Below are 13,359 nucleotides of genomic sequence, written 5' to 3' on the forward strand. Positions count from 1 at the left end.
ACTTTATTGTTCAATAGAACTTAATTTGTGTTGTTTTTTTTAATATTAGAGCAAATTAACCTATTATAATACTTAAAAGTTAGAACATAATCTGTGTTTCATCATTGGTTTTGTACAATATTTTAATTTCCAAGTGAGTTATGAGTATATGAAATATTAAAATATAAAAATGCTCATACTTGCTTAAATGTTAAAATATCGTAAAATACCAACGAGCGATAGAAACATTTATTCTACTATCCTTACATTTAGGTTTGGTTATAATTTAATACAAAATTATATTATCTACTGAGTGAAAATTTAGTATGTTGAACATTTGGAAGATCCTCCGTCTAACATAATATGCATGTGTGGGGACCTCCTAAGCCTCTATTTATTTATTTTTTCAGTTTCAAAAAAAAAAAATCAATTTTGTCAAGAACTGGCTTGGCATACAAATTCCCGTTCATCCATAATTTTTTATTTTTTCTTTTGTCCCCCACTCTTCCAAGTATTAATACTATATCCATTTTTCTTCTAAAAAGTACCTTCGAAGTTGTATTTTCACTGTTCCAAAAGGTGATAGCAGACACCAAAAATATAAACATAATATGTCAATATATATTTATAAAATGATAGTCTTATCACTTGCAAAAACCATGAGACATTTAGGCCATATAGATTATGATATTTACAATATATATATAGATTACACATTTATATTGTGTTAAATGTATTAGTTTATTTCGACAATATAACAATACTATAAAATACATCAACATCAACTTAAATCTTAATATACATATTATGTCTCACAAATTTTGAAATTATAATGGGTCTGAGATATTATTTACATATGTGGTTCTTAAGTTCTTTTAAAAGTAAACACTCATTTTCACGAAAAATATTAAAGTTTTAGAAAATATATTTTTCACGTAGTTTGAGAGTGACGCAGGTATATGTGTATCTACCACAAAATATTGATTCAGTACTCCGCTAATCAAAACTTTAAATACTAATTAACTATTACTTTTTTTTTTAATCCTCAGAAAAATATTTTGCTTTGGAATTTGAAGTTAAAAATGTATGCCGTAATTAAAGTGGTAAAAATGATTAAAAACTAAAACGATACACAATAATACTAAAAATAACATTTTTTCTTTAAAAAATGTTACAGTCATAGATATAAATTGTGTAAAAAAAAAAAAAAATAATCCAAAAACGATAAAATGAGTGTTTTACTTTTAATAAAATTGACTATTACAATAAATAGGCACTGTATAATATATAGGTTGTAAAGTTTATACATTATTTTGATATAAATACGTGTATAACCAACTGAGCGTATGTAAAATGTAAATTGAACGTTCACTTATACCGAATATTTAGGAATGAGCAATTTTTAAGTTGATTAAAAAACAGATTTTCCTTTTACTTTTTAGATTTGCGAATATTAAATTTATATTTTTTAGTTTGGTCCTTTGATATAGTAAATTAAATAAAAGTGTATAATATATATTATATTTATTTGAACTGATGATCGTATATCATTAATACCTAATAATTACAATTAAAATTGTATTGAAAATTTCCTCCAATAATATTTTTAAATAAGATCTGTAGTCATTTGTAGTATTGTTTAATATTTTAATTCTTAAATAGAACTACGTTTGTTTTTATGTAATATACTATAAACACTACAATAAGCCAAATAGGCTTAATTACTAAATAACCTAAATTATTATAATAATAATGCTAATATGTAATTTATAAGGTTTAAATATAGCTTATAAGTTGTAACCATCTAGATAATTTCTCAAATGAAATTTAAATGAACTACGCGAAGCAATCTAAATTGACTAATGTCCTATATATTATGGTTTAAAAGTATTAAATATAGCTTAAGTACCCATAATGTTCTCAAAGCGTTGCTAAAAGCAGAAATATGATATTAAAGCAATGATATTATAAATATAATTAAGTATATAATTATTAAATGTATAATGTATATAGGGGTTAATTAATTTAAGTTTTTATTTTTTTTAATCAAATTGTTGAAATATATTATTGTATTTCCTCAAGGGGAGTTCCCCCTGAGAACGGGTCATCGTTAATGGTTTTTTATTTGAAAAAGTAGAAGAGTGCAAATAACTTACGATTTTTAACAAGCCGACCACGTGAACGCAACTTAGTGTACGTATATCGCACAAACATTTGTCTGTATAATACATCGATATTATAGCGTAGATAATCCATGAGATAATTAACTTTAAGAAAGCGGTTGCGGCGGATCATTCGAAGCGGCAGTGTCTTGTTTTTTGGAATCGTCCTGCTACTTCTGCGACCGGGGCATGCTGCACGGGTCTTGAAGCGACGCAACAAAAGATTCAAAACGCAAAGTGACTGAAAAAAATCATCAAACAAAATCATTAGTTTACTCAAGTTTCAAGTAAAATCATTTAAGTGTATATTTTGTCTGTTTGTCTCGTGTTAAACCATTTAATTCTCCCTTGCGTAATACAACTGCGGCAAATAATAACAAGACGACGTATAGTGTCTTAAAATCGTAAACAGCTGGCCAAAACCAAAATATACGTACCTACCCTATTTTTTTAACATCCATTCAATTTATTGACGTCATATTATGATACTGTAATTAGTGTGATTTTTAACCATTATGTTTCCATTTTTTTTTTTTAATTATACATTTTATATATTTGCGATTTCGATAAACATAATAATATTAAGTATTGTTTTCTTAAATAAACACAGATTTAGATATCATAAATATAATTGTTCAACTAATCTACATTTAATCTAGATTTAATATAATGTATAGACTGTGTATTTTAATTTGGTATATAAATGGAAGGGAAGTCTTCTGGATAAATGTAACTCCCCAATTGTTATAATAACCTATAAACATGATTAGATAAATAATAGTACATCAATAATGATACTTATTTAAGACCCTTATATAGACTAATATTTAATTTTAACGTATAATTGTTTTATAATAGAAGACAAGAATTCAGAATTTGAAGAATAATGTAAACAAAGTAATAAGAGTTACAAAATGTTTTACATGTATTACAAATTCCATAATTTATTTAAGTTTTATAAAATAATGAATATTTACACATTTGACATTAAATATTTCAAAGAATTCATTATTTTTTGTAACTTTTTTGGTGTTATCGTATTATATAGTGATGTAAGACGGGAACTTACCTATTTGAAATTGTTAGGTAAAATATATATATATAAGGAGTATAGACTTTTGGACATCTTTTTTTTATTTTAAAACACTGCAACGCGGTGGTAAATTCGTTCGTTTTGAATTTTATTAAAAAACTCAGGGTGTTTTGATTACCTATTTATTTTTTTAATTTCCCTGTACCTACCGATTTTGCGATAGTTATGGTTATAGAATAATACACGACAGAATTTAATGCAGAAAATTATAATATTCAATGTCTTAATAGCCACCCAATCATTTACGAAACCTGAATCAAGATTTTGTTGTACACCTACATACATTTCTATTTACAGCATTTAATCTCGATCAATAAAAAATTGAAATTAAAATATCATTATTTATTGACGACATAATTGAGGATATTATTATTATTAATTGTTATAGGTAGGTACATAAACATTATTTTTCAGTACCGGACAGTTCGACGTTCAAAGTTCATAAACACGCAAATAATTAGTTAGAAACTAGCTAATTGTGTACTTAATAAATTAAAAGAAGTGTTCAAAATGAAATATTGACGTGTTGCATATTATTATAAATATTTTTTTGGATAATACTATTGGAACAATCAAAGAAATTAATATGGACATTTAATTCTTACACTGACATCAAGTCCACAATCTAAATTCTACATTGTATTATTCTACTTCTAAATCTAATACTATTTTACTAATATAAATATATAATATCACATGATAGTATATTATATTATATTATTATTAACAAATAAATTATAATAATATTAATATGGTTTTAAATTTTTAGCAAAATATGCTTTTTTGGTGTCGAATATTATAAAAGGATAATAATTATTTTTTGTAAATTAGTTTCGTATCTTTCTGATCGCAATGAAGACATTTAGAAAACTTGATTTTTTTTTGTTTTTTTTATTCCCTCTAAATATTATGCTTTTTCCATTAAACGTACTTTATCAAATAATTTTTTAATGATTTTCACTAAAACTTCGAATATTTCTTTAATTGTATTATATTAGTTATATTTACCTACCATAGAAATAAGTGAAATTTTCATGTTACGCCATCGAAATTATTTCGTTTGTATAATTATATGGCTGTTATTGACTGATAAACGTATCATAAGAATATATGTTATTGAATTTTATTTTGAAAGGAAAAATCCTATTCCTAATAATAATCTTAGAATAATTTAATTTTTTTTTTTTTTGTTCTTTTCAAGATTAAATTAAATAAATGGTTGTCTAATAAATATTATTTAAAAGTTTTTTTTAACAATTTACCTTACAACATCCGTGTACTTAATAGAAGGAATTTAGAGTTATTTTTATTTTTCAATTTTTAGAAGTAAATTGGTAAAATTACCTATATATTATAATTGCCGGCAAAAGAGAAATAAAAATTATTCGTTCTTATATTTATGAAAACATTTTATTTTTGGTACCTATGTTAATTTTATCAAAACAAGAATCCTACCCTTTCGAAATATTTTTAAAACTATTCGATCACGCATTTTTCGCGTTCATGCATTACAATATGTTTTATTCGAAAGTTATTTATTTTTTAGAAGGGCAAACTTCGGTATACGATTACCTACATATTTTACATTTTTATAACTGTTACAATATACTCGGTTTACTATATAAAATAATATTTTCGACGAGAATATATTATTCGCCTTGATTTGAGCCGGGAACCTGACCTGTGTAACGCGCATAACAATCGTCACATACTCATTTAATATCATAACAATATGATCATTATCGTTGTAATTATTATTCATTATTATTATTATTGCAGGTAAGTATACTCACTAACGCATATATGGTACAATCCTTTTGAACAATAGAGACGAGCAAGTTGAACGACGTGTTGGGAATTTTGACGTAGACCACGAAAATTTCGCGAACGTGGCACATCAAACAAGTCAATTTCATGATGGTCTTAGACTTGTATCTCCCAGTACTCGTCGCTGTCGTCGTCGTCGTCGTCGTCGTCCTTTTTGTACTTTTCGTCCTTATCGTCGGCTCCGTTTTCTTCGTCGCCGGTTCCGTCACCCTCGCTGTCGTCGTGATCGTCGTCGTCTGTCGTAGCCCTCTCAATCGTCGTCCCGTGCCGCTCGGCGGTATTGTCGCGCGCCCGACGATCGCGTTGCCTCCGCTTCCCAGCGGCGGCGTTGGTCAGCCCAGTTCGGCCGACCGGTCGTTCCTAATCCTTCGTCCGGCGGTCCCACATGCGCCTCTCACGGCCTGTCACCGGAGATTGCCAAGACGTGAAACGCAGCCGCTCCAAGATGTGACTCTCCGGATGTACGGGCCCTGCTCGCATCCGGTGATACGCTGCGGACGCGCGTTCGTACAGTTCCAGGATACGCTGCAACAAGTGTCTCAGTTGTTCAGAGGGCGTACGCGCTCTGCGATTCCGGCGTCCGGACGGCATTCCCTCACGAATCGAGACGTATATGACGGCCAGGCGACTTGGCCGTCGGACGACTGCGGTTTTACCGGTATATAAATCGTACGCGATTAATAATATTAATATTATATAATTATAGAATATTATTATTGCGTTGTACCGAAATAAATTATAAATTTTTTTTTGTCAACTAAGTGCGGAGCGGCGTGCAAAGCTCGAAGAGAGATGAGAGCGCGTAACGGTGGCGGACGGGCTCGGCAGACGAATGCCGCTGGAGCGTTATACGTCGGTCACGCGAGAGACAGGTCGCGTGTACGCAGTGGATGCCCCGGCCCAGGGTTTATATAGCCGCGCCGCGGTGGTCGGGTGGCCTTGTCGCGGGGCCAGCTCGGACCGACGCCGCGCGCTTGTTATACGCTGCGCCGCCACCGTCACCGCGAATCCTGCGCATATTATATTCGTGTGTGTGTGTGTGTGTCTTATACGGTGACAAAATTCGCTTGACGCAACTATCGTGTGTGCTGTAGTATACCTTCGATTAAAATGTATTTTTAGCTGTAATGGCCTAACTTTTTACGTGCACTTGCAAGAAGGAGCTGGGCCTCGAGGAGGACAAGGGGTAAATTATCAGCAGAGATGAAACATTCTTGTAAGAGCGTATCGTATTATATACCTAATGCGGTCGTTTATATAATTTTTAGCAGTGAAAATAGTATTTGTAACATGGTATATAGTCGGTAAAATATAGGGATGGTGGAGAAAAATAGCTCATGTTTTCAAAAGATAATATTAATAATATAAATATAAGTATTATTATGATTTTTCATACGTTTTAGACCAATAAGCGGTGGTAAATTACGCGTGTACTTCGGACTGTCCGCGATTTTAATTTTTAATATATGTATGAATTCTTTAACAAAACATTTTTATGAAGACGATTTTCAAATTTCAATTTTAAAGAACCTTCGAATTAAGATATCATTTTTTTTTAATCCCGTGAAATAATTCCATTACATTTGCATTTATTTTGGGCACAACTGATTTTAAATCAAACAATTGATTCCTGAAGAGCATAGGTAGTCTAGAAGCTTAAAATGTCAACCATTTTTTTCGAAATTACAATTGTACATCAGGAAGTATGTTTATATTTTACTCTACATTTTAGTAGTTTTTATAGTTATGCAAACAAGAATAATATATTATATATATTATATAATTTATTTTTCGCAATTTATTTACATGTGCGTGCGTGTACGAGAGTTGCATCTGACGGCGATTGTCCGACGCGGCGTGACAGCGATTTTTGGAAACACACACTAATTGTTCGTTTACAACTCACATATAAACATATCCAAAATGTACATTCAAATGAATTGCTTAAATATTAGGTACTCCTTAAAATATGATACGCTCTAGCCCCATTAAAGACTGATGACTGTCCACTATGCCTGCAGCCTGTTCACACCAGTAATATTAGGTGAATTAAAGCATTGACGTAGATCGGCTACAATAACTTATTCCAGAGTAAGCATTGAGAATAAATAATATTAATATGAAAATTAAAGATATCGATGTCTCTTTACAGGCGTTTTATAACTTTTTGACATTTTGTTTGAGCAAAATGTTATAAGCATTAAAATATATATATATATACATATAGTACGAATTTAAAAAAGGAACTACCACCATTTACATATATATCTAACCAGTAACCATCTACTTAACGTAAACCTTAAATAAAAACTCTATATGAGATGCACGTTAAGAATTTGGTTATTTTTGTATTTTTTCAATAAGTATTTTAACTCTAAAAGTAGGTCTAGTAGTATTCAAAGTAGTAGAATGTCGATTGAATGTCGTAGAATGTCTACGTAGATATAATATGTTTTAATAATTAATATTCAACATGATCTCGTGATTACGCAATATCTATCAACAGTAATGAGTAGTGACTTTGCATGTGATCTGCAGTAAGATATTTTCAATCGATGTTTTAATTTTATGTATTTTTTCCTAAAATTTCGTTAAATTACCTTCGTTGTCATAATGAATATGGGTAGTTATCGGAATGAAATAATAATAATTGTTTATCTTAAAACAATACCTACTACATAATACAACTATATTTACTCACCGATGTTCGACAAATACTCAGAGCGGTGTGATGCACGCGTAAGTGTGTGTGAGTGTGTGAGTTGGCATAGGGGAGGGAAAATAGACCACCGCTGAATTGGATTTTCATTTTTTTGCTGATTATTTTCACCACCGCTCCGCCTGCCCGCTATAGACAGCCAATCACAGCCTCGGGCTTCGGCATTATGCCACCCGTCACCGCGTACACACATATGCCAATAAGATATCCAGACGAATCTTCCGTCCGTGTTAAAAATAGATTTAATTTCACGGAAAATCCCTCTGAAGTCTGAACTCGAAACACATACATGATAATATTACCTATATACGTACCTACACACATGCGGTCGCGTTATGCTTAACCCAAATCGAAAACATCGTCCCTGCTCGTGTACCTATATGTATAGCGCACGAATTAATAGCATAGCACGTCTTACGATAAGTACCTACCTATATGGCGTATTGACATTTCACTCTTTTCCTAAAATATATAATACACCTACATTCTACACCTTGTACTGTTTCTTAAAAACAAAGATCGATTAGTTTTTGTTGTTTTTTTTTTATTTTGTTATTTGTTAATAGAAATAGACTTTCTACGAATAGGGTACCTAAGTAACAACAGCGACTTATAATTTATTATTTTCTAAATAGGTACATTATGTTTATAATATCAAATGTATAGATACAAATGTATATACAACTTACTATCAAAACCTAAAACTTAATTGGCAGGTATAAACGTCAAAGTTTTCGGTGAATTAGTTAAGTAAAAGAAATGTAATTTTAATTAATTTAATTAATTTTAATTTTATACTTCATTTTCTATCTAAAACTATTAATTTTCATTTATAGTAGGTTTAAAATGAAACGCGTCCAACTATTTTCATGTGACGAACGAAAATGTAATTTTGACTGTAGATTGACTTCACAATGAACAACATTTTTATAATTAAATATTTGTACACAAAACAAAATTCAAAATAAGACGTAGCTTTTGTTCGTGGCATAAAGATGGTAAACAATGACATTTTGAAATAAATAGCATTTAATATTATCTGTTATATGGTGTCAAACAACGTTTACAATTTCTCCATTTTGTTCTAACTTATAGAAAAGTTCAGGATTAAAGCTAAACTTTTTGTTATTGTATTATACTATATTATATAATCTATAAACATAGTTTTAGAATTTTCATTTTTATTGTTATAGGTGAAACCTTTGAACTATGTACACGCGTGTGTAAATGAACACCAAACTTCTATATTAAAGTTTATGATTAAAAATACTGAGTAGCATATACAATCATTGAACATTTAAACATTAAATTAATCAATCGTGAGCTATAATAGTGATCATGATTGGTCCATTAAATTGTATTGAACTATTAAATGATTTAATGCATTATGTAACCCGGCATTAAATATAAATATAATTATCTATGTGTTATCTATATCACACGTTCATACGATTTGTAAAATCTATAATATATTCACATTATTTTTTTGTTAACTGTATCGTTCAATATTTATTATTTGGAGTGTGGACAAGTATAACTATTTACTCAAGATTATAAAATTAAAATATAAGTGGCCGTGGCTGATAAATGATTAAAATCTGATGACCTATCTAGTTTAATCAATTAGCATACGTACAGTGAATGAAATAAAAGAGCAAAAAAATTTTTAAAAAGAATTGCCTATTTTCAAAAAATAAAATTTTAAATTAACAATGATTGTACTGGCACGTGTCAATTATTTTAGATTCTGAGCGGAGCGAGGAAGTTAGTAGTTTTACAATGGTGTTTTTTTTTATATCCTGTATACAAAATATCTATCAGAAGGAGTGCTTCGATTTCAACATATAATACCTTATCTTTTAGCAAATTGGATCAAGATGGTACTTTACAAAGGTCATTTTTCGATTTTCTCAATAGTTATTTAATTCCACAGGAAAAACGACCGACAAATTACGAAAAACCGCTAAAAATGGGATTTTAATTTCTAACGCTTTGTTTATCACCATAGAAACGAATAAAAATAATAATATCTACTATAATATAAATTCAACTTACAGGATATAATAAATAATAACAATATCCAGACTGACAAACCGCGGTATCCGCACAGAATAGTTTTTCTTATACAAAGATAATATTATATCATTGAATTCAAGTTAAATACAATCCTTTATACATTGATCCACTTAATGTAACCTGCTGTACAGCAGAGTGACATGCACTTACCCACTTTTTATTATTTTAGATTCTGAGCGGAGCGATGAATGTATTGATTTTACAATGATGTATTTTTTTTAAATTTTTAAATTTTTATTTTTGTATCTATCATCACCTTATAGGACAGTAAAAATGCTTAGATTTTCTTCAACTGTATCTTTTCTGATTGGAAAGTGGATCTAGTTGGTACTTTGGGGGGTCGAAAGTAAAAATTTAGTTTTTTTTCTATAAATATCAATAAAAATTTATTTGTTGGGTAAAAAAGAGTGAAAATTGAATGCAAGACTCCTGATATATTGATACAATAGCAGTTGAAAAATATTAAAAATACACAGGCACAATTTTTTTTATAAGTATTTAAAGTTCAAATTTCGACAAAATTTATCAAATTTAAAATGTATTAATTATTTTGTAGTCAAAAATGTATACAATTTTCAACCTTTACAGGTATAAGGATTGAAAATTTAAAACAAGGTTCCGCGTAAATAGGTTATATATAAATTAATTTATTCACAATAATATCATCAAATATACTTGGTAATATCATACGCTGTCTGACCGTTTTCGCTCAGAATCGTTTTTCTTATACAATGATTATAATATATCATTGAATTCAAATTTAACACCATCCATTACAGTGACCCACTTGTACACTACTGTACAGCAGAGCGACACCCACTTGCCCACCTTTTTTGTTGTTGTTGTTTTTTCAGTACTATCTAAACTTTAATATATTATTACATTAAATTCACGTGTGTCAGTATATTATTAGCATTGAGTATTATATATACAATATAGGTATACTACTCAATGATATTAGATATAAGTAAGTAATTGAAAAATTATAGCTTTACGCTAATGCTAAAGAGGGTCCGGGGACTTCATATTCCTAAATCTGGCCTTGTACATTTGTACCTACCTAGTGTCGTATATACGCCACGTAAAGGCTTGGCATATATAGGTAAAAGATATATTTCGGTTTCCGATTCCTATATTGTCAAACGAGTAAATATCGTGTAACGTCACAGCATTTTGAGACTTGTACACCGACGTGGACCCGATGATGGGCAAAACCGTCTTACCACAATGTCACCTCAAGACTTCAGTAGTCGTCGTCGTCGTCGTCGCAATGTATCATACCCCCCGTGGTGCAAGTCGCGAGTCCCCATCGTTTTCTTTATCCACCTCTCTCTATAAAAACGTTCCACTGTATACTCTCTCTTTTTTTAGCCCCCAAAAATGTCCCCATTCATAAAGTTTTTTCACGAGCTAATTTGGGCCACAATACATATTACGAAAAGATGCCTTTGGCACACCTATGATAACCCTGTGGATCAGTTGCCACGAATCTATACCCGGCACCCCGTGGACCGTGAATCGTGTGACTGTGCAAAATATTATATTATTACTAAAAATAACGTCTTGCGACGAGTTAAATTATTATATTTTCCTTTCATTTAAATTATGCTTGCCTATTGTTGCCCTGTCAATCGCCCAAAACCACGTTGTGATCCCTCATAAATTATTCTTTGTATTAACTGTCTTGCGATGTTCTAACAAAATTATCATTATTCAAAACTATTGTAATGCGATTATCATAATTCTTACAAACACATTATTTATTTAAACACATGTAAAATACAAAATGCATGATTACCTTAAAACTTACATCTTATTCTTTCATTATTATTATTTATAGTGTCACCTTTATTCTATTGTATATTATCATTTATATTATTTTCTTTATTTAAAACTGTACTAAGCCCATGACTTCTACAAACTCGTCATACAGACTATACATGAGATGCAGGCCATAGATCAATGCATACAAATGTTCCCCATATGCAAGGGCGTCCGCACAGGGGACAAGTAGGGGCAGTTGCCGCCTCCTTAGATTTTTCTGAGTTGATCATCATAATAATTATTAATGATTTTGTTTTTCTAAAATAACTTAAAAATGCCATAACAGTTCTAAATAGTGCACTAAATTATTTTTATTTTTAATAATAAAGATATATATTTTAAAATAAATTTGGTATAAATTATAATATACATTTTAAACTTTTAAATGATTGTATAAAAGTTTTACAGTCAGAACTTATCATTTGGACTACTATTTAATCTGAAAATTAACTTTTTTTCTATACATATAGGTTTAGACTTAACATTATATATTTACTATTAAATGCATGTAAAAACACGGGTAAAATTTAAAATTTAAAATTTAAATTTAGAAAAAACTACAAAATGCTCTAAAAACCTTTAAATTCAAAAAATTACTTTACAATTTTAAATCGTCAAGAAATTCAATGTAGGTATGTTATAAAACGAGTTACACGTAGTAAGATTTGGAAAACAATGCAAAGTGCATCGTAATTCCAACCTCAATCACTACCATTGTAATATAAAATATCGCAAAATAAACTTTTTGTAAATTAAAAATAAAAACATTTTTTTTTTTTTACAGAGTGATTTTCATTACACTCAATTATGAACGTCAGAACTAAAAACGTTGTTTTTATAGAGTATGAGAAGTTTTGGTGGGACTAAGTGCAATACTGTAGTGTTAACCAAGTTTTTACTTTTTTGTTAGTAAAATTAAATGTTCATAGATGGCATACCTACAATAGTTTAAACTTTTCAAGTTTGTGATATCAATGACTGTATAAGCTAGAAATATTTAATAAATTACCTAAAATTATAAAATCAATGGTAACGTTTTATTTATAAAAAAAAAAATGTATTTGATTATTTAAAATTACATAACAATTAATCAAAATTATCGCTGTAAGATTAAGATTTAACTAATTATATGTACGTATAATTCATAAATATTTTTAAATTCCTTGTCTATATGAAAGAAAACATGTCACAAATATACTTTATAAGTTATCAAGTTATAAATTATAACTAATAGGATAGTGAGACAAAAAATTTAAAAAGGAAAATATTTTTCCCTCCCCTTAACAAATTCCTGCAGTTGCCCTTGCCCTTATGTATTGAGTGGTAAGTATCATGGTAAAATATCCGTAATCTCACAATCGATACCTGCTACACAAGTGTATCTAAATTCTCTTTTTGGTGCAGACCACGATAGCAAGTACGAGTTAACGTTAATGGGTCATATAAAATTGGTCGTCTGAAATTAGTCGTTTTGTAAATTAGTCGTAGTAAATTTTTGTCACGTGACGTGAATACTGGTTTCAGAACGTTAAACTTTAAATCCAATTTATCCAATTTTCTGACCAATGACTATTATTATTATTATTACATTATATTATATAGCCATATAGGTACATTATATGCGACCTCACAGTCACAGAAATAATGAGCGTATAGTTACGGTCTGCAGGCTTCGACAA

At 29.7% G+C, this 13,359-nt stretch overlaps 1 protein-coding gene across 1 annotated transcript; it reads right to left on the reverse strand.

The window, feature by feature from the left end:
* Positions 1–1,607: 1,607 nt before the first annotated feature.
* LOC107883057 lies at positions 1,608–5,926 on the reverse strand. The gene is made up of 2 exons (XM_016802404.2): positions 5,028–5,926; positions 1,608–2,382 (listed from the first exon to the last, which is right to left on the reverse strand). Exons 1-2 carry the CDS (start codon positions 5,148–5,150, stop codon positions 2,101–2,103), a joined length of 405 nt encoding a protein of 134 aa, XP_016657893.1. The 5' UTR covers positions 5,151–5,926; the 3' UTR covers positions 1,608–2,100.
* Positions 5,927–13,359: the final 7,433 nt, after the last annotated feature.

This window comes from Acyrthosiphon pisum, chromosome X (assembly GCF_005508785.2).
Source record: "Acyrthosiphon pisum isolate AL4f chromosome X, pea_aphid_22Mar2018_4r6ur, whole genome shotgun sequence".
NCBI lineage: Eukaryota > Metazoa > Arthropoda > Insecta > Hemiptera > Aphididae > Acyrthosiphon > Acyrthosiphon pisum.